General features: G+C 34.3%; 3 protein-coding genes across 3 annotated transcripts; 1 reads left to right on the top strand and 2 right to left on the bottom strand.

The window, feature by feature from the left end:
- Positions 1-6,885: 6,885 nt before the first annotated feature.
- LOC109008872 (cytochrome P450 711A1-like) lies at positions 6,886-10,327 on the top strand. The gene is made up of 5 exons (XM_018989126.2): positions 6,886-7,211; positions 8,139-8,291; positions 8,639-9,422; positions 9,625-9,720; positions 9,845-10,327. Exons 1-5 carry the CDS (start codon positions 6,955-6,957, stop codon positions 10,172-10,174), a joined length of 1,620 nt encoding a protein of 539 aa, XP_018844671.1. The 5' UTR covers positions 6,886-6,954; the 3' UTR covers positions 10,175-10,327.
- A 398-nt stretch (positions 10,328-10,725) lies between these two features.
- LOC109008873 (protein IQ-DOMAIN 1-like) lies at positions 10,726-13,474 on the bottom strand. Its single transcript, XM_018989129.2, has 5 exons — positions 13,162-13,474; positions 12,834-13,079; positions 11,888-12,115; positions 11,664-11,777; positions 10,726-11,584 (listed from the first exon to the last, which is right to left on the bottom strand). Exons 1-5 carry the CDS (start codon positions 13,225-13,227, stop codon positions 10,901-10,903), a joined length of 1,338 nt encoding a protein of 445 aa, XP_018844674.1. The 5' UTR covers positions 13,228-13,474; the 3' UTR covers positions 10,726-10,900.
- Positions 13,475-15,400: 1,926 nt separating this feature from the next.
- Positions 15,401-19,339, bottom strand: LOC109008874 (IQ domain-containing protein IQM1-like). Its single transcript, XM_018989130.2, has 9 exons — positions 19,174-19,339; positions 18,281-18,802; positions 18,073-18,187; positions 17,922-17,987; positions 16,956-17,044; positions 16,770-16,857; positions 16,405-16,635; positions 16,215-16,316; positions 15,401-16,022 (listed from the first exon to the last, which is right to left on the bottom strand). Exons 2-9 carry the CDS (start codon positions 18,748-18,750, stop codon positions 15,612-15,614), a joined length of 1,572 nt encoding a protein of 523 aa, XP_018844675.1. The 5' UTR covers positions 18,751-18,802; positions 19,174-19,339; the 3' UTR covers positions 15,401-15,611.
- Positions 19,340-20,791: the final 1,452 nt, after the last annotated feature.

Genomic DNA, 20,791 nt, shown 5'->3' with positions numbered 1-20,791 from the left:
TTAATATATATATATATATATATATATATATATATATATATATATATACACACACACACGAGACTTACACATAATGCTTCTTAAAACTATATCAAGCATTTATCATTTTATAAAGGAGGGACATTTATCATTTTATAAAAGAGGAACCCGGGAGGCAAAAGATCAATCCTGAAATAGCTTTTCCCGTACGCTTTCGGTGCTGATGAAGCGTGATGTGTATATACACACACACAGAGTCAAAGACATTTTAAAGTTGTAAACCCCATGCTTGCTTGCTGCCTGCATTTTATTGGATTTGCACGAGGAGCTGTGACGTTTACGATGATGTTTGTTGTTTTGGAAGCGTGAACCATTTTAATTACATATCTTTTTTTGCAAGTGTTTGCGATTTTTGGGGTTTTGTCACCATTCACCCAAAGTCTTTGTCACAACTCACACGTGTAACGTAATTCTTTATTGAGAAATACTTTAATTATAAAAAAATTATATAAAATTAAATTTACAAACTAACGTAATTTGATACAATACATTAAAATATAAAATAGATCTAACAGATCTCGTTAAATCACGTTAGTTTATGAATTTATTTTTATATAATCTTCTTATGTCTGTAACAATTATCTTCTTTAGTTTATATTTTATCAACGTCTTTATTATAAGTAATATATGTTAATATGATATATTTTAAAATCTTATATATATATATATATATATATATCATTTAAATAGACAGTAATTTTAAATATGTCGGATGAGTAGATATTATTAAAAATGATAAAATTTATAACGAAAATAACAACATTTCTAGAAGCCAGCTAAAGCTGAATGGGATGCATGGCCACTTCATAATTTGATATCTTATGTTATAAGTTTTTTATAATTCGAGAGTGTAATGTATCAAAATGTGTCTAAGTTTTAGATGCCACTTTCAAAACAAAGAGACTACAACATATGTTTCTCCTATATAAATTGTTAAAATATAAAATAAATAATAAAATTTACATCTTCTTATTAACTTATACTTAAATTTTTAAAATAAGTGATGATTTCACATGGTATCAGAGCAAAGGTCATAAGTTCAAATCCTGATTATACACTATACCTCATTTAATTAAATATTTCACATGTTAGGCTACCCATTGAGAAGAATTTAGCCCACACGTGAGATGAGTGTTAAAATATAAAATAAATAATAAAATCTATATCTTTTTATTAACTTAAATTTAAACTTTTAGAATAAATGATGATTTTACAAAAACGTTGAAAAATGATATAATAACAACTATATCATACTTGATAGTGCCAATTGATGATTAACATGTTTATCACGTTTTCAGTTGAAATTCAAATTATTATGATTGAATTGATTGCATTTTTTCAAGAAGAAAATGGCATGATACAAACCATACTGCTATTTAAAAATCAATCACATCAATCGAAACGATCAAAGACGATAAAATCACTTAGAGAATGGTGGAAGAGTTGTGCTACAAAGTAGCCACCGTTGCTATGCACACATTGTACACACTTAGTGACTGCTTCTCATCTTTTTGTTTTTTATTTTTATTTTTTTTTGTGCAAAATGCACCATACAGCTTCTACCCCTCTCTCTCTTCCTTTCATTTTCCATCGTCTCTCTCATCAGCTTTCTCTCTCTCATTCCTCATCGACTCTCTCTCTCTCATTAATCTCTCTCTCTCATCTCGATCTCTCTCTCGTCGTCACTCTCTCTCTCATCTCGGTATCTCTCTCATATTCTCTCTCTCTCTCTCTCTCATCTCGGTCTCTCTGTCATCTCCGCTCTCTCTCATCAACTTTCTCTAATTTTGAATTTAAGAGATGCGTGATTTAGATGATATCATATAGGGTGTGCAAAAATGGTTGCTCCCAATAGTGATTGCTTCTAATATTTTTCCATAGTGGAATGATAATTGTGAAAGAGAATATATAACACATTAAGAAATGTTATAATTATAAAAAAATTATGTAAAAGTAAATTTATAAACTATAAAATAATATGATTTTATATGATATGTTAGATCTATTTTATAATAAAAATAATTTTAAAAATTAATATACTACTTTAATCCATGACAATTTGTAGATTACAAGTATGGTAATTTTATGTCAAATGTAATGTGACGTAAGGACGGATCTTGAACTATCTGAAATTTCAACAAATTTTCATAGAAAATGCTATATATTATAGTATCATTCCGCTATACTGATGTGACACCAAGAGAAAATAATCAAGTAATTTATAGACAATGATGCATCAAATAATTATTCGCATTCAAACTCAATCTCTTTCTTGTTGCACGCTTTTGAATTCCTCTATTAAATATAAAGCCTCGTTTGATTGTGCAATTCAGTGAGATAATATAATATATTTTATTAAAATTTAAATAAAATATTATTTTTATTTTAAAATTAAAAAAAATTAAATTATTTATTATATTTTGTGTGAAAGTTTAAAAAAATTATAATTATTATATGAGATGAGGTGAGATAATTTTTTGTAACCAAACCAGCCCAAAGTAAAAAAAAAAAATAATAATAATAATATTACATGTATTTATACTTTTATTTAAAAAACTCATTTTGTTAATTTTTTTTAAAATTTAAAATTTTCAATATGTACGTCAAAAAGTAAGTTTTATTTTTATAAATTTTTCTTAAATATATTTAATATTTAAAAAAAATAGAGTCTTTTACCCAAATTGCAGGCTTTTCAGCCCAATTTTCCAGAAAATTGATGTAAATGTTGGGTCACGAACCTGCAAAAGTTTGGACAGACGAGGAAGTTAAGACCCATTCATTAAAATTGGTCCATATTATTTTGGATAATGTATAAATGGATGCAGAAATGTTGGTCCATTATTAGCCAGTAACAGCTCACCTGCCGAATTTTATCGAGATTCGAAATAGACAACTTCTGGGACCAAAAAAAAAAAAAAACCGTTTTTTAGTGATATCTTCTACCAAGAAAATGAGGGGAAATTGTATTAAATTCTGAGAATTTTTTTTCAAGTGGCGTTTGGATATTATAAATATTTTATATTATTTTATCTTATCGTTATAATTTTTTTAAATTTTTATATAAAATATAATAAATAATTTAATTTTTAAATTTTTAAAAAATAAAAATATTAAAAAATAATATCTTAATAATATTTTATTCAATTTTTATTTCATCTAAACTTATTATCCAAACGACAACTTAATCATTTGAGATGTATTTTTATCGAGAGCTTATACACCTTTAAAACCCGTCACGATTGTCTCCAACACTTTGTGTCAATATAAAATGAGTAATTCTACATACAACCGTGAAATACGTAAACGTCGCGTAATCATTTTGCAAAAGAGTAGTATCCACAATTAAAAAATTAATTTTTTTTACGTGTATCTCATATTTTATTATTTTTTTTTTAAATGATTATGTGATGATTGCACAATTCACAATTATAAATATCTTAATATCTTTTCTCAAATAAAAATACTAAAACTGACTCGAACTTAACTGGTTGGAATTCTCATATGTTAATTTGCACTACGAGAATCAGAATTCCTCAGCTGACCCTCCAAACATACACAGCTAAAAAAACAAAACAAAAGATATATAATTCAATACGGAAGATATATCCTCTCTACACCGTTAATATCACATAATTTAATTTATAAAAAAAATTAAAATTAAATTAAAATATGTCAACAATAGAGAGGGTGCATCATACATACCAACTTACAAATAAAAAATATTTTTCACAAAATCTTAAAATTTTAATACGAATAGTGAGTATTAATGAACTAGGGTCTCCTATCATTGGGCAATAGAGGGACGATTAGGAAATAGAGAAATGCAAGACTCTTTGGGACACATGTTACTCGTGTGGATTCTACATGTATTATGACGATGATTATTATGGACGTGTTTTGCACCCCCCACCTTGCTTGCTCTGCCGATCATCCGAGGCAAGAAATCTTGTGTGGCCTGAAGTGCTATGAATCATCTTCGATGTCTAAGTCAGTATATGCTTAAATGGTTGTTTGAAAATAATTTTCATCTCATTAAAACTTTTCTAAACTTCTAAACAAAACATAACAAATAATTTAACTTTTTTCAATCTTAAAACAAAGATAATATTATAATAATATTTTAACTTTACAATATTTTTTATTTAACTTTTTCTCTCTTATTTTTCAAAATCCAATAAATACTTAACTCAAACTATCTCATTACTATTTACAAACCTTCTTATTACTATTCATAAAATTCTCATTTTATCTCATCTCATTCCCTAAGCATCCCTGAGAGAGATAGAAAGTTGGAGAGAATAAATTTTTCCAATTGTACCTATACCGAGGCTTTTATACTCCTTTTGTTCGATGTAGCTCTATTCTTCTTGTGCCTAAAATGTCTGCCTTTGTACTGGATAACGTGACGTCGCATTTAATGTGGTAGCCTCTATCAGGATGTCTCGATCCAAGCTGAGACTTTGTGTCTAGGGGCGGCATCCAATCACATCATGTTGGGGGCTCTCGACCGATTTGAGCCTTTGAGTTTGAGGGGCGTCGTCCAATTGCAAGGCCTTGTTTGGGTTTAGAACTCACTTAACTTAACTCATCTCATCTTATCGTTACAATTTTTTTAAATTTTTATATAAAATATAATAAACAATTCAACTTTTTCAAATCTTAAAATAATAATAATAATATTAAAAATAATATTCTAATAATATTTTATTCAATTTATCTAAAACTATCTCAAACTCATTTTTAAATCCAAACGAATCTATCCAGCACCCCAAAGACGAGATCTCGACTCGTATCTAATCATTCAATGTGGTGTGATCGGGGACATGCCCCCCACAAGGGTTGTCCCGTCCTTTCCCATGTTGGCCTACGCCTTCTCTTCATCATACGAGGAGCCATTTCACACTGGGTCCTTAACTCTGACAATCGGCTCGGGCCTGGCCCGCCGAGGGAGAAATGAGTCCTTCCAAATAAAAAAATAAAAAGGGTGCATCATCTATACTAACTTACAAATGAGAAATATTTTTTATAAAATATTAAAAATCTAATATGAATAGTGAGTGCTAACGATTTACGAATCAAGGTCTCCATCATTAGGCAACAGAGAGACGATTAGGAAAGAGAGATGCAAGATTTCATAGGACACGTGTTACTCTTGTGGGTTCTACACGTGTTATGATGATTATGATGATAATGTAACAAAAATGTTTGAAGGTTGAGACAAAAAAAAATAAGAGGAATCCAAAGCAATACCATTGTCATTTGAAAGAAGGATATTCTCCTCTTACCCAAGACAAATACATTGAAACAAACTTCGATCGGCAGATCATTGCCATTGGACACATCTGACAAGATCATTATGTGTGTGTGTGTATTTTGGATCCGAGTGGATCATAATAATTGAGCTTACTCCTGTTAAACCTAATCATTCTCGAAGATGGGGATATTGGAAAATAAATTGTTGGGAAATGATTTTCTCATTTTAATTTTATTATTTTTAACATGATATATCACATTTTTAATTTTTTTTAGGAATATATTTGTTCAATTTTAGAGTATGCATGTGTTGTGCACTCCCTCTAAAAAAGTAGATAAATTTAAAATTTACATAAAAAATATACTTTTTAACAATAAAATTTTATCTAATATTATTATTATTTTTAAAACAAATAAGTGATTAGTACATAAAATTACACTTTAAATTGGTTTTCATTTAAATGATTACTAAAATGATTATGGTTTCTTGAAGTTGAATGGGAGTAGGCCTGATCCACTAAGAGTCATTTTCGTTGTTACTTGCAAATTTGTACATGTTTCTATGTGAAAAGGGTTCCAAAGAGAGGGAGTTTGTGATCTATTCCCCATGGTTTATCTTCCCACAAAAAAAAAAAAAAAAAAAAAAAAAAGAAATTTCAACCTTATCTCTCTATTTGGGAAATAAAGACACCAGCACCAATGATGCCACACATAAGTGACAGAGCAGCTAATTTGTAAAAGCAAAAACCATTAATTTATATATGCTTAATTATATCTATATGAGTGTATCATCTATCATAATATATATATATATTTATATTGTAGGTGTTATTATCATAAAAAAAATTTCATAAAAATAAATTTAAACCGACTTAATTTCATATAATACGGTAGATTTAATCGAATCCCGTCAGTTTATTGAAAAAGACTCATTCATGAGTAAAGCATTTATATATACACACACATGAGTAAAACTCTTTGCTACTTCACGTTGATTGATTGGCCTTTTCTGGGGAGCTAGAAATGGTATCAAAAGGCTTTTATTATTAACTTCTATCACTTTTATATTAGAGCCGAATTTCTTCCTCTTTCTTTTTTTTTTTTTTAAATTTTTTTTGAGTGCCTTTAAGTATTTTCTAGTCAAATTAAGTTTTTTTTTTTGTGGACTATATCAACTAGAATCTTTTAGGAATACTGTTAGCTAAAAGTCAAGTGTTGTTGGAGTTGTTAAATTGGCATCATGTGTGCCAATTGCCAAATGAATTCAATTACAACCTTTTATCACTGAGAATTTATTTTTAAATCTGGTCTTCTTTCCACTCGTCTGTCATAAAATTAAAAACTCATTGATAATGTCTGTGGCATGATTAGGTCAAAAACATGGGAAGATTGGAGTATTCATTTCACCAAAAAAATATTTTCCTCGGGTTATTATATGCACAATATACTCATCACCAAAAAAAAGTATGCTTTCAACATTTGAATAATATCCTCATTGCTATCATACACAGCACCTAGTACTCATCAATAGGTCCATGGTGACACCCTTTCCGGTCCCCACTTCCCTATAAAACTGAGCTTCACTCAGAACGGGCTCCAGCAAGAACCAACAAGCACCTCCCTCTCTCTCTCTCTCTCTCTCTCTCTCTGTGTGTTAGAAAAATGGTGTTTTTGGAAGAGGCCCTTCAAAGATTGGTGGGTTTGGGATGGTTCTTCACTAGTGCTCCTATGGCATCAGCCATCTTCACAGTGTTGGCCGTAGTAGGAGGAATGATTGGTTACTTGTATGGGCCATACTGGGGGGTGAGAAGGGTACCTGGCCCACCGGCCATGCCATTTGTAGGGCACCTTCCCATGCTGGCTAAGTATGGCCCTGACGTCTTCTCAGTTCTTGCAAAACGATATGGTCCTATTTTCAGGTCAGTGCAGACTTTACAGTCTTTCTTATTTTAGACCAAACCTTGTCCCGTTCCATTCTGCAATTATTATAAAGCTTACATGGGTAGAAAAGAAGAGGAAAATGTGATCTTTGCTGCTTAAACTTCCTAAATTTCTTCCTTCCTTCCTTCCTTTTTTTGGTTGAACATCTTTGAAAATATCATTATCTTGGATATCTTTAAAAAGGTGGTGGTGGTGCTGGTCTATAATTGCCACCAATCTTTTTAGTTGATTTAGTTATCTTTTGAAGTGTTTTATCTTTAGGTGGGATTGCTATTAAGCTTAATGATAGACATCCACTCTTGCATCTTTGATTGAAAACTCGAAAAATAAAGAAAATCAGTCATATCTTTGCCACCTTCAAAGGGGATGCATATCCTTTGTGATAAGGGAAACTAAAATATGGGACCAGAGGTTGTATGCTTTGGTCAAATGGGACCTGCGAATATTGGGTCTTTCCTTTTCTTATCCTTACCATAATACTTTTGAGATTGAACTTTCAAGATCAGAAGTCATTTCAAGGGAATAAAGGGACCCAAAACTATTGTGGATGAGCTTCTTCCATTCCTATCTGCTACAGTTTGGTGGAATGCACATTAGTCTATACACTTTATGACCACATTCAAGGGCTGGCTGGCCGACTTTATAGCATATCGAATAATTTTGCCTCACCACTTTTCCTTGCCATGTTAGCTACAGCCGATATCAATCCCTTATTTTTTTGCCTGGTTCCAAGGACAGGAGGTTGCCAAAAAGAAAACAGAGAGAAATAGGACATTTTATCACTTAGCAGCAGCATTTTTTTTTTTAAAAAAAAAAAAAATGAAACATGGTCTCATAGAAGAAGACAATCTTTTCAATAACGTTCTATTTCTTTTTTCCTCAATTAAATGTGATGTTTAGAGCAGGTTTCATATGGGTAGACAGCCACTGATAATTGTAGCAGATCCGGAGCTTTGTAGAGTGGTAGGGATAAAGAAATTCAAGGATTTCCCGAACAGAAGTATACCATCTCCTATCTCAGCCTCTCCTCTTCATCAAAAGGGACTGTTCTTCACCAGGTATTTGTTGAAATATGATAATGGCATACTCCTACTTCGTAGATATACCTTGATCATTGGAACGGCTCATGGTGCACCAAAACATGGGAACTTAAGAAGGAATTGTAAAAGTTGGGAATTTCTCGGGCACAATTAGATACTCAATAAATGCTGTAGAACCCACTTCATGTATGTATCTCTCATTCTAGGCCTAGAGTTCGGATAGGAACTCAAGAGGATCTAAATCTGAGCTGCCTCTAGTTAGCCAAATTGGCGAAATGAAGAATATCTTCTTGTATTTATTGACTACAGAAATAATATATCATTTATGATACTGATGGAACTTGAACTTGAACTTGAACTTGCAGGGATGCAAGATGGTCAACCATGCGAAACACAATATTATCAGTCTACCAGCCATCACACCTTTCCAGCCTGATACCCACAATGCAATCATTTATTGAATCTGCAACTCAAAATCTTCACTCATTTAAAGATGAAGACATCACTTTCTCAAACCTTTCCCTCAAATTGGCCACTGATGTAATCGGACAAGCAGCCTTTGGCGTTAACTTTGGCCTCTCTAAACCGCAGTCAATCAGTGATTCAGTTAAAATTGTGGACAACCAAACTGATGATAAGGAAGTTCACGACTTCATTAACCAACACATCTACTCTACAACACAACTGAAAATGGACTTATCGGGCTCCTTTTCAATCATATTGGGTCTACTTGTCCCTATACTTCAGGAACCATTTAGACAGATCTTGAAGAGACTACCTGGCACAATGGACTGGAAAGTTGAGCGCACTAATCAGAAACTGAGTGGCCGGCTGAATGAGATTGTGGCAAAGAGAATGAAAGATAGGGATAGAAATTCAAAGGACTTCTTGTCACTCATATTGAATGCAAGGGAGTCACAAACAGCATCGAAGAATATCTTCACCTCAGACTACATTAGTGCGGTTACTTATGAGCACCTACTCGCTGGATCGGCCACCACATCATTCACGCTGTCTTCAGTTGTGTATTTGGTTGCTGGACATCCAGAAGTCGAGAAGAAGATGCTTGTGGAGATTGATGCATTTAGTCCACCTGATCAGATACCAAGCAGTCACGATCTTCAGAACAAATTCCCTTACCTTGAACAGGCAAGGATATTATATTAAACTTTCCTTTTTGACATTTGAGTCAAACTCGAATTTGTTCATGCTAAGCAAAGTGCTACATTGGCAAGGAAGAAGCATAGATCAATGATCCTGATTAGTCATTTAGGTTGACGTTTGATCTGATCTCCCATGTGAGACCAATGCAACAATTGAAATTTATTTTTCTCTTGATTGTTGAATGCAGGTCATTAAAGAGGCAATGCGGTATTACATTGTTTCTCCACTAGTTGCGAGAGAAACATCAAAAGAAGTACAGATAGGAGGGTATCTTCTTCCAAAGGTATAATTTTGTATGCTTGAATGGTACAAAACACATGGCCTTTATGCATGTCTTAGTACTATTAGTATGTGGACTAGAACTTGTACATCTGCCATATATCATGAAATTCATACTCTGATGACAGGGGACATGGGTCTGGCTAGCACTCGGAGTTCTCGCAAAAGATCCAAAGAACTTCCCAGAGCCAGAGAAGTTTAGACCAGAGAGGTTTGACCCAAATTGTGAAGAAGAAAAACGAAGGCATCCCTACGCTTTTATACCCTTCGGAATTGGGCCTCGATCATGCATTGGTCAGAAATTCTCCCTGCAGGAAATAAAGCTCTCACTGATTCATTTATACCGGAAATATGTATTTCGACATTCACCCAACATGGAAAAACCCCTTGATCTTGAATATGGTATCGTTCTCAACTACAAGCACGGTGTAAAGCTTAGAGTCATCATGCGAAAATGAAATTTGTATAGACATGGCTAGGTAAACTTCTCTGTCATCCTTGCGGTGCACTCAATAAGTCACTTGAGATTGTCTCGGTTTCAAAAAATTCAATAAATCGTCTCGATTTTGGTTCAAACTAATTATTACCAGAAGATCTTCTAAGAAGACAAACTAATTGCCTCTATTACTTGTTTTCTCTTAAACTCAAAGCCAGGGTATATAATTCAAGAGGTCTTGTTGATGACCACGATAGTCAATTCTTCAAGGACATGTCTAGACTCTTATTCCGTTTGGATTGAGAAGTGAGATGAGATGAATTGAGATGATTTGTAAATAATAATGAGATTTGTGAGCTGAAATTTGTGAATAATAGTGAGATAAGTTGAAATCTTAATCCAAACCGGCTTTTTACTTTAGTATTTTAACTGACCTCAAGGTGTTTAAATGCAATTGTCATCAGATAGACTGAAGGGTTGGGTTCTTTGAATTTATTGATCCCTCTAGCTTTATCGCCTTGATCAATGAATCTCGTCCAAATAACTAATGTCATAACGAAGCAATAAAAGAACTATTTTACAAATCCAGCGCCCTTAAAATCAAACCTCAATGACTCGTTGGGGATGTTTTAGTACAGCTCAGTTACAGCAGGAACCACTTACATGAATACACATTCTCAAATAAAGGGGATAGGGAACAACAAGCTGTTGAGGAAACAGAGATAATCCCTCTATCCATGCAAGTATGTCACCTTAATCTCAATGAGTGCTTATCCAATCGAGTTGGAAGGTAAAGTGGCTTGGAAAAGTTGACTGAAGAAAGATCAGAACCAGATGTGCTTTTGGAATCCACATTAGGGAAAGGTGCTGCCCTTTTGACAAATTGGAACTCATCCATGGGCTGCCTATGAACTCTCTCAGATAAATTACTACTTGTTTTCCTCTTTGCCTTGGTTGACTTAGTCAGGGTCATGTAATTAGGTTTACTGTAACTACTATCTTCAGTTCTGTCCGAAGCCAATCCAGTGTTGCCAGAAACTGGTGTTGTTGATGTGCAGATTGAAGATGATGCAGAGCTCTCATCGTAACGAAATTCAGAACTCGGGCTTGAAGATGAACGAGTAACTTGCCCAATATGAGGAGGTTTTGCGGAAATCCTGGTGGTGACATTATTCTTTCTGACTTTCACAGCACATGGTTCGGAAGATTTTGAATGCGTGCCCAAGAGGGAATCTACACAACCCTTTGGAGGTGGAGTTGTCACGGAGGGGTCAGTTTGCGATTGTTCCATCAATCTGGTTTCCCATGGCTTGGCTGACATCCAACGTTCTAACCAACTCCATCCCCAGCTGTTCTTGTCAATCTCATTATCCTTTAGAAAGCAGGAGGAAGAATTTGTACGGGTATTTGAATTGGGGAATGATCTCCATTCCTGAAAAACAATGAACATTTTGAATTGCCTTGCTCAGGTAGTGAAAGATACTAATTTATATACCTGGTCATCTTAATACCTTCTGACCAAGAGAGTATGCAAGTGCTCTCTCCCTCCTGATTGCACCTTTTTGCCTCAATTGTAACTTTGCCTTAACATCTTCCAATGTTCCTTTGCTATCACACCACCCTTCCTGAAATTCATGAGTTCAAAATTGAGAACTAGCAGAATGACTAATTTGCACAAATAATTTAATATGAAATCAACAGGAAGTGAGCCAGGATACATAATGGTTTATGGTACCTCAGCTTGTTTGAGGAGATCAGCCTTGGTGCGGCGCTCCTTGAGCATCTCCTGTACAGCCTGCCCCTCTATGGACATTCGGACACGATGAGCCCTAACTCGAGCCTGAACTCGAACAAGAGCCTGCATGCACCTCAGTGTCACAGTGGCTTGCTTCCTCACCTGTCTACCCCGAACTAGAGCTTGAATCCTCACCACAGCTTTCAAAGCCCTCAGAGCCCTTCTTGCCTACAATTTTTACACCACGCCCACAAAATGAAAATCATTTTCTTAGAAAAAGATTAAAACGAAATACATTCAGCCGAGTCTTTAACATCATAGGAAAGGGTTTAAATCGTAATACCATACAGCAAATTATATTAACATTAAGCTCAACAGGCAAACAATTACTTATCAAACATTTGCTTAGATTGACGAAATAATGCTAACTCTCAATTCTCTTTTAAATTTCGGGCTTGGGTTCTTATTGAATGATTGTGATTGTATTGCTGAACATATACTATACTGATCTAAACAATACAGTGGTGTAATCTTTGATCTTTACATTAAAGCTTGAAACTTGCTGTCCATTTTCCCACTGTGATTTGATCTCATTACTTCGCAGTAATCTAACTAAAATATAAACGTTAAAAAACATCAAGGACTAAACTTTTAGATTTGCAACAACTGTTATTTAAATATTTTGGACTAATGGTGCTCAGCTTCAGGTCAACTATTAGTCCCTTTCAATCAAAGCTGTGCAGATCCCCTACCCAACCCCGCAACCCCCTTCTCGGGAAAAAAAAAAAAAAAAAAGGAACTCTGCATCCTTATCTGGAGAAAATTAGAACCGGAATAAGATAATGCAGAGCTCATCTCATAGTGTTTAACTCGCTTTTCCATTCAGTCATTCTCTCAGCAACCAAAGAGAGGAGGACGGTGGCGAAAAGCAGATCAAGTCATTTACCAAGAAGCCACGAAAAGCAGTCTGGATCCGGATAGATGCCCATTCTTGCCTCACAGCCCTAAAATCCTTAGGAGGAGCACGAACAACTGTAGCCACTGCAGCCGTAAAAGCATCAGCCACTGGGGGAGAATCAGACCCCTCAGAAGCTGCTCTGTGGTTCCCTTTGAAACCCTTCCACGAGGACCCCAAGTCCCCAGAAGAACTCCTCCATAGCTTCCATTTCTTGCTCTTACCCCCCATCCTCTCCTAGAGAAAGAGAGAAAGTTTTAGCCTTTGTGCATAACAGAGAAACAGAAGCATATAAAAATAAATAAGAAGAACATTTTACATGGTCTTCTTTCTCGGGCTTTCTGAGACCTATGAGCGACTTTACCCATTTCCCTGAAGCACCCATTAGTCTAAAAAGTCTTGCTAAGCAGAAGATGCAAGAAAACTACGTGTGATCCCTAATGAAACAGAGCTCCCAAGAGCTCAAAAGAACAAAGCTTGTTTGGAAAGAGAAGACGGAGAAAGTCGGGGTTCTGCAAAAACAATAGAGCTCAAAGAACAAAAAAGCTTCTTACTTTGGAGAGAAAAATGCCGAAATCACATAGAGAGAGAGAGAGAGAGAGAGAGAGAGAGAGAGAGAGAGTAGTGGACATGTACCTGGGTTTTGTTGTGGGCGTTGAGGTTTGAATTTCAAACGGAACCAAACGGACAAACAGGGGCTGATCCCGCTCGAATAGATCTGCGTGGTGGAGTATGATATGACAATTCTGCCCCTAGTTTTAAAGGATTAGAGTCTAGACTCCACAACAACTTGCTTATCAGTTTAGGGCGCGAGCGAGTAGATGAATGAACGAAAGACACAGGACAAAGCCCAAAATCGGCACTTTTGACTTGGATAGATCTGCCCTTGATCTGGGTAGGATTGAGCAGTCGGATCTGCCCTGCATCTCTCAAATTATCTACAGTTCGATCAGGGAATCACAAGTAATCAGTATTAATAGTTGAGTAATGCTACATACAGTCATGGAATACGTAAATGCTGTACAGTCGCTTTGAAAAAGAGTGGGATCCACTATTAAAAAATTAATTTCTTTTCATGTAGATCTCATATTTATTCATTTTTTTCAAAGCAACTGCACGACGCTTGCACACTCACGACTGTAAGTATCATTTCTCTTAATAGTTTGCATGCATCAGATGAGAACTGGCTGGATAGCTCTACAATCAATGGGTTGGGTTGACGTGCTTGCATTTAAATCACACAAGTAAATTAAATGGATTTGAGTTTTCCAAAATCTTTACACTTCGTTTGGTTCATTCAATGAGCTCAATTCATCTTAGTTAGATTTTTTAATATTTTAACATTCACACATATAATTCTTAAATTATTAAATATTACTCAACTCAAAATTTCTTTACACATAGGGTTCATAATTTTTTTCAATTCAATACCTATTTATACGTAAGATCCATAATTTTTTTTAATTTTTTATAAATATATTTAAATTCATTTTAATATTTAATCACATCTAAACTCATCTTAGATAGAGTTTATAAAACTCATTATTATTTATAAAGAATTCGATTCATCTCAACTTAACTCAACATCTAAACGAACCTAAATACTTTTTATAATTCGAAATTAAATCATGGAGTGCCTCTGTAATTTAAGATTTTCATTGTCTGTTAATAGGCGTAGACACCAAGAATGAGACTTTGAGACTTGAGACGTCGGAGACACTCTTGTCTGGAGGACTGCAATTTACCTCAAAAGGCTCCTCGAAATTCAAGCTAGGTAAGAATATAACGTAAGCTTAACTAATTAATTAGCTTCGGTTTTAGTACCCAAAATTCCACGAGTGCCAGCCCATTTATTTTTCTTTAGGTTTATGGCGTTTTATATGTCTGATATAGGAGTAATATATTTTATATATATATATATATATATATATATGAGTAATACTACATATAATAGTAGAGTAGATAAATACTGTATAGTCATTTTGAAAAAAAATAAAATCTACTAGTAAAAAATTATTTTTTTTAAACATGAATCTCGTATTTTTTTAAAATAATTGCGTCGCGTTTTTATATTCACGACTACAACTATTATTTATATATATATATATTATCCGGAGTAATTGAAAATAAATATATCTTTTTAAACTTTAATGTGAAAATATATCTATTTATTTACTTATATTATCTTTATTATTTTAAAAAAGTGAAAAATTAAAAATAGATAACATCACTGGTCAACTTCCACGAGTCATTAGTCATCGTCAACTTGCCTATGTGAGTGGAAAGTGGACGTTTCCAAACCCACTCACACGACTTCATGCACTCCTTTTTTATTAGCTTGACTTGATCAGATCCATGAGTTGAATGAAGCAGTATTTAGAAAGACCGAAAGGAAAACAAACAAACAAAAAGTGGAAAAAAAGATGGAGGAGCATCTGAACTTGCATTAGTCTATTACTCTATTTGCCAGTGAGAAAAGAAAATAAAGAAGCAAAGTATCCACAAAAAGGAGAAGAAAAGAAAGTCTTTGCACTAATCGGAGACAGCATATCTAAAAGTTGCAGAAGAAAACTGATCAATGATTTCCCATTAGGAGAAAATTCATGAACCATGAGGAGTTACTTCTCTTATATCAAGGAACAAAATGAGGTACAAAACAAATGAAAGAATAGTGAAAGCACAAGAAGTGCTTTACAACCTGCTTAAGATCTAGAAATTTGAATCCTTTTCAAGTGACAGAAACTACAAAAAAAAAATCTTGTCTGAGTTTTACTTTGTAGCATTAACAGGTATCCTTGGACTGGGGAAACCCATATATGCGAGCCTAGGTGAGACCCGGATCTTTGGGCTAGGCCTTGGTGAAGGGATTGGGACGCAGCTCCCCGAGCGGCCGGGTGATACCTTGGGTGATAGTTTGACTTGTTCAAGTGCTTGGGACTGAAGCTCAATCGGGTAGTCCCTCACACATCCAATACGAGGACCAACAGGGCTAGTCCACTTGCAAGACATTCGCTTAGCCGGGTTGAATAGTTCTTCTGCATTGGCTACATTGAAGCTCTTATCTTGATCAGCCTTCATATCAGTTGACATTGTAGTTGTTGAGAGAACATCGACCACTTCTGGTTTGGACTCCTCAGCGACATGTTTAAAGGAGGTGTTATCATCATCTATTGCGCACCTCTGCAGAAGAAATGGTATACATTAGCTATTTCTACCAAAGTGATCAATTAAAATAGTCATGGTGGGTTTTACTTTTAACTAGCATTGATTGAAACTGTCTGGTGTGGTTTATCTTGCATGCAAGTGGGTACGTGCACCATGAATACAATGTATATACATACACCACATATACAAACGTCTTAGGGTAATTACCTTAACATTTGTGAGATCTACTTGGTGCTCCTCAAGGAAACTAATGAATTCTTTGAAGTTGTCTTCGGTTGGGAGATAGTGACCACTGTATGGCCATATAGCCTGAGGAAGATAGGGACACGGATTAAAAATTGAACTAAAACATAATGAATAACCCTTATTTGTATGCTGTGCCATGTTTTATATATACCTCAAGAACTCCATCGTGGGCAACTAATCTCCCCGCTGCTGTTGTAGCACCTCCAGATAGAAAACTTGAGTGCTGAAAAACACCTTTCTTCTTCTGCCCCACATACAATGACCTCCATGTGCTGAGCACAAAAATCCACTTGGAAACCTCATCTGTGTTAACAAGCATCCCAGTTAGCCTGTATACCAGCTTCCCTCCCTCTACAATCACTTCATATGCTTCTCGCTCTTTCTGCAATAGCAACCAACAGGGAATGAGCAATCATAACTCATAAATAAATGCATGTGGTTATGGGAAAGTGTGAATTACATTTAACAGGAGGAATTTGGGCAGAGGTTACATATGGTAAGGGAAGTAATACTTACTGGTCCAAGATATTTAATGCATTGGCGTTGTAGATCAGTCCTTAAGCACCTTTCAAGAGTTAAATCTTTACCATCCCCAACATCCAACCTTCAGTTATAGGAGGAGAGAAAGGAAGTTAGGAATGAGTGGTAATGAAGGATAAGAAGAACTTATACAATTGTATCCTGTTAGGAAGGTAATTTTACCAGTAGAAGAAAGGTTGGGTACTCTTGCTATCAGACCAGACATCATAGTAGAAGTGTAAATTGTGTCCATAACGATGGCGTGGGTCAATCTGCAAAATAACAAAGGTCAACACAGCACAGTAAGTTCAGGGATTTTACTTCCTTTCCAATTATACTAAAACTAATAATCAACTCTATTATTACCATCCAACAATATTAGTGCAAAGAGACCACGTGTTTAGCGGGACTGTTATTGAAAAGACAAACTTGAGCTCGATTTGAACTTTCTTTAAAAACAAAAAACCTCACAAACAAGCTTGACTCTCTTTTTAGTCTTCTGAGAAAAATGACTTGGAAAATATGTTCCCTAATATCTAGTACAGTGGTCATCTTTGAAAACGTCTCTTGATCATTCAACAAAAAAACAAATATCAAAGAAAAGTCGATCCAACCATAAAAAGGAATTAAGAGGATATACGAGCATATCTTTGAAATTTATGCAAAACAACCAATACTCCCGAAGTGTTTATCTCAAAATAAAATTGGGGATAAATATACTTTGCACCCTCAACCTACCAGAGGTTTTGAGATTTGCACTCCACTTTGCACCCTTGTTCAATTCTAGCCATCAAGGTAGATGAAAAATAGGTGACGTGACATAATCTTGACAGTTAGATCTTAATAGAGGGTGCTCCTCACTGTTAATTTTCAGTAGTTGGAGAGTGTAATATGTCTATTCTAGTAGCTTGGGATACAAAGTACAAAACTTCCTTTTTCCGTTTGAGAGTGCAAATTGAACTTTTTCCTAAAAACTTAGACTGTTAATGGATAAGACTTAACTGTTATCCACTGCTGGATGGAAAAACAGAAAAGCTCAACGAACAAACCAAACAAAACTGTATTAGGACTTTTGGTTTGAATAGTATTGGGTGGATGAAATTAACAGATCAAGTAAGAAGAATGTCTAGCAGAAGCATGTGGACTTACAGCTTCAAGCCAGTGTTGTAGGGCCAATTTTTGAGCCTTCTCATCCTTTGATAACCCCTTCCCAACCTACAAATACATAGAGTTACATGCTGTTAGTGTAATGGTTCTCCCATAACAAAACTACTTTCCCACTATATTTGTAACATCGTACCTTGGCAGCCCTTGTCCTAGCCCGTGCCCATCGTGATGAAGCAGTTTCTGGTTTCTCAGTGTTGAAGAAAGATACAGAGCTCCGCTTAAGAGCCGCAGAGTCTAAGGCCTTCCACCTACAAAAATTGAGTTCATGTCAGAAACGCAAAGGTTTAGAACACCTGAAGAGAAAATCGCAACAAGAAATTGAGATAAAAAGAGAAACATACCAGAGTTCCTCAACTACAACTGCACAATCTGCAAGGTTACGTCTGATCCGATAACTCTTGTAGACTTTCTGAAGCGTAGTTGCAGCAGCATCAAGCTCGCTAGTCGGCTTTGGAGAGAAAAATATCATAGCTGGCTCTGGGAGCAAAAGCGTTGGCTTCTGTATGTGCGGTTTTTTACCCATTGAAGAGATTGAATGAGAACAGTTGTTGTTAAGGTCTGCCCCCTGGGACTCCTCATTTCGAAAGCTCATTGACCTTTCTAAAACTATTTTATCAGACTCATTAGAGTTGTTAAGGATTTCTGAATCTTCTTTATGGAAGGTAGTTGTTCTCAACGCCTTATCTCTGTCATATCCATCAAAGCTTGGGGCCCTCACAATGACTGTCTGAATTGCGTCCGTTAAACCAAAAAACTTATGCCTCAGGATTTCATTCCACGCAGATAAGAGTAGAGAAAGAGAGAGACCCATTGCCCAACAAACCGTGGCAAATTTCAAATTGTGAGTTAAACAATGACCAAACCTGCTCAATCAAAGTAAAGCACCAATGTTATTATTTATTGAGCCTTCAACTTTCTAATCCTTCTCTCTCTCTCTATCAAATTCAGAACTCAAAACCCAAAACCCAAAAGTTCAACTTTTTGAATGAATTCAAGATAATTAGACAAAAAAAAAAAAACAACAACACTTTTACTTTGGAAATCAGGCAAGCACAAAATGAGACCCGGAAAGGGGAAAAAAATGCATTAGGGCATAGCAAACTCTCAGTTCATTTCATACAAGACTCAGGACTGAGACAGAACATATCAACATGACACCCAGAAAACTGGAACCCAAGAAAGATAATGGATCAATAAGCAGCACAAATTGATTAGAGAATGAAATGCTAATTACCTGCAAATCCAAAATCAGGCGTCCGGCAGCTTTCCTTGCCCGTCTCTCTCAAAACTAAATGTTAGAAGTCCAAAACCACTAAACACACCTACCCACACGGACTAGCTCCTTACTTATTTATGCAAGTAGCAGTTTGAAAATTCAAAGTTGGCGTGTCCGAAAGTTAGCAGTAGTCAAGACACCAACGGAAAAAGGCGGGTTTCATTGGACGTTCAAGGAAGTTGACGAGAAAGACTCCTGATACCGAATGTTAGAACAGGGAAAATATTTTTTGTGTAAGAATGCATTTACAATTTTTTTTTCTATGATTTTTTATACAATTGTGTTTTAAATAATCAAAGATATTTTTATAAAATATCGTTATTTTTATAAATTATTTTATAAAATATTTTTTTATTAAAACTAATTTTATTTAAAACACTGTAAAAATAGTTGTATATATATCATTTTTCATATTATATACACATAAAATAATAATTTTAAATATAAATTTAAAAGTTCAATACAACAATTTTCAAAAAAAAAAAAAAAAAAGTTAGGTTTATTTTTAGTAGATGCCATTTTTCTTAAAATTTTTATATGGGATTTTACCAAACTTTTACAAATTATTTTCTTTCCAAGAATGTATGTAATTTAGTGAATCAAAAATAATTTATTGTTTATTCAAATAATATAAGAGTAAATATTTTCAAGAATTAGGTCTTTGACTGTAAATATTTTCAAAAATGGATGGAGTTTATTTCATTTGAATACCCCAATTATTTATTCATTAATTTATTTTCATAGAAAATTTAATTCATTGATATCTTCATGAGTAGGGGATTTATAAGGGATCAGTGAGAATTAGATTGGAGATATGAAAATAGAATTTAAATTAGAATGGGACCCACTTATCCACACACAGAGAGAGTGTGACCCTTAGATCTTAAAAGGAGATACAAATTATAAACAAACTTGAAAAACCAAACCATTGAATTTAGTTGCAAACAAGTTGTCACAAGATATTTTGTGTTTGATTTCAATTACTTGAATGTAAAATATTGTATAATAGATTTAATTTTAATTTAAAAAAAATAGAATTTAAAGGTCAAATCAGAAGATTTTGCAGCAAAATTAAAAAACCATTAAATTTAGAAAAATTATAAAAACAAATTATTATTATAACCACAATTTAAATATACGAAAATTTATAAAAGCATTATCATTTTACAAATATTTATATTTTAAGATATAATTGTAAAAAAAAAAAAAAAAAGTTTCTATCAATTTCTAAGGCCTTAAAATTAACCACTAAAATAAAATCAATGACTCATTCGATCTGAAATGAGTGAGTCGTGACGCGTGACCGAACCCACAACCCAATGACATAAAACTAAAAAAATGGGGCCACCATTAATTTCAGCCCAATTGCAATTGGACAGCGGCAGTTGAAGTACCCTTTACTTTGGGGAAACATGTTTTGTCAATAATTGTACGACTCCTTTCGGCATTCATGAATGATGGTCCTGAAAATGCCAAAACCTATAATGGGCTAGTTTGTTTTTTTTTTAGAAGCGTGATGATGAGTTGAATTCTTTATTTTATTTTATATGAAAATTTGAAAAAATTATAATGATGA

This window comes from Juglans regia, chromosome 15 (assembly GCF_001411555.2).
Source record: "Juglans regia cultivar Chandler chromosome 15, Walnut 2.0, whole genome shotgun sequence".
NCBI classification, from domain to species: domain Eukaryota; kingdom Viridiplantae; phylum Streptophyta; class Magnoliopsida; order Fagales; family Juglandaceae; genus Juglans; species Juglans regia.
Note: the sequence above shows the minus strand (reverse complement) of the source record. Positions and strands in the feature narration are given on the sequence as shown.

Bases quoted from the DNA above. Each gene is read 5' to 3' on its own strand.
- LOC109008874 (XM_018989130.2), bottom strand. From the start codon at position 18,750: ATGGGTCTCTCTCTTTCTCTACTCTTATCTGCGTGGAATGAAATCCTG. The intron at 17,045-17,921 runs GTAAGTCCACAT...GTTATTTTGCAG, and splicing joins TACAACACTGGCTTGAAGCT to ATTGACCCACGCCATCGTTA. The intron at 16,858-16,955 runs GTAAAATTACCT...CTATAACTGAAG, and splicing joins ACCCAACCTTTCTTCTACTG to GTTGGATGTTGGGGATGGTA.
- LOC109008873 (XM_018989129.2), bottom strand. From the start codon at position 13,227: ATGGGTGCTTCAGGGAAATGGGTAAAGTCGCTCATAGGTCTCAGAAAG. The intron at 13,080-13,161 runs GTAAAATGTTCT...CTCTTTCTCTAG, and splicing joins AGCCCGAGAAAGAAGACCAT to GAGAGGATGGGGGGTAAGAG. The intron at 11,778-11,887 runs GTACCATAAACC...CATGAATTTCAG, and splicing joins ATCTCCTCAAACAAGCTGAG to GAAGGGTGGTGTGATAGCAA.
- LOC109008872 (XM_018989126.2), top strand. From the start codon at position 6,955: ATGGTGTTTTTGGAAGAGGCCCTTCAAAGATTGGTGGGTTTGGGATGG. The intron at 9,423-9,624 runs GCAAGGATATTA...TGTTGAATGCAG, and splicing joins AATTCCCTTACCTTGAACAG to GTCATTAAAGAGGCAATGCG. The intron at 9,721-9,844 runs GTATAATTTTGT...CTCTGATGACAG, and splicing joins GAGGGTATCTTCTTCCAAAG to GGGACATGGGTCTGGCTAGC.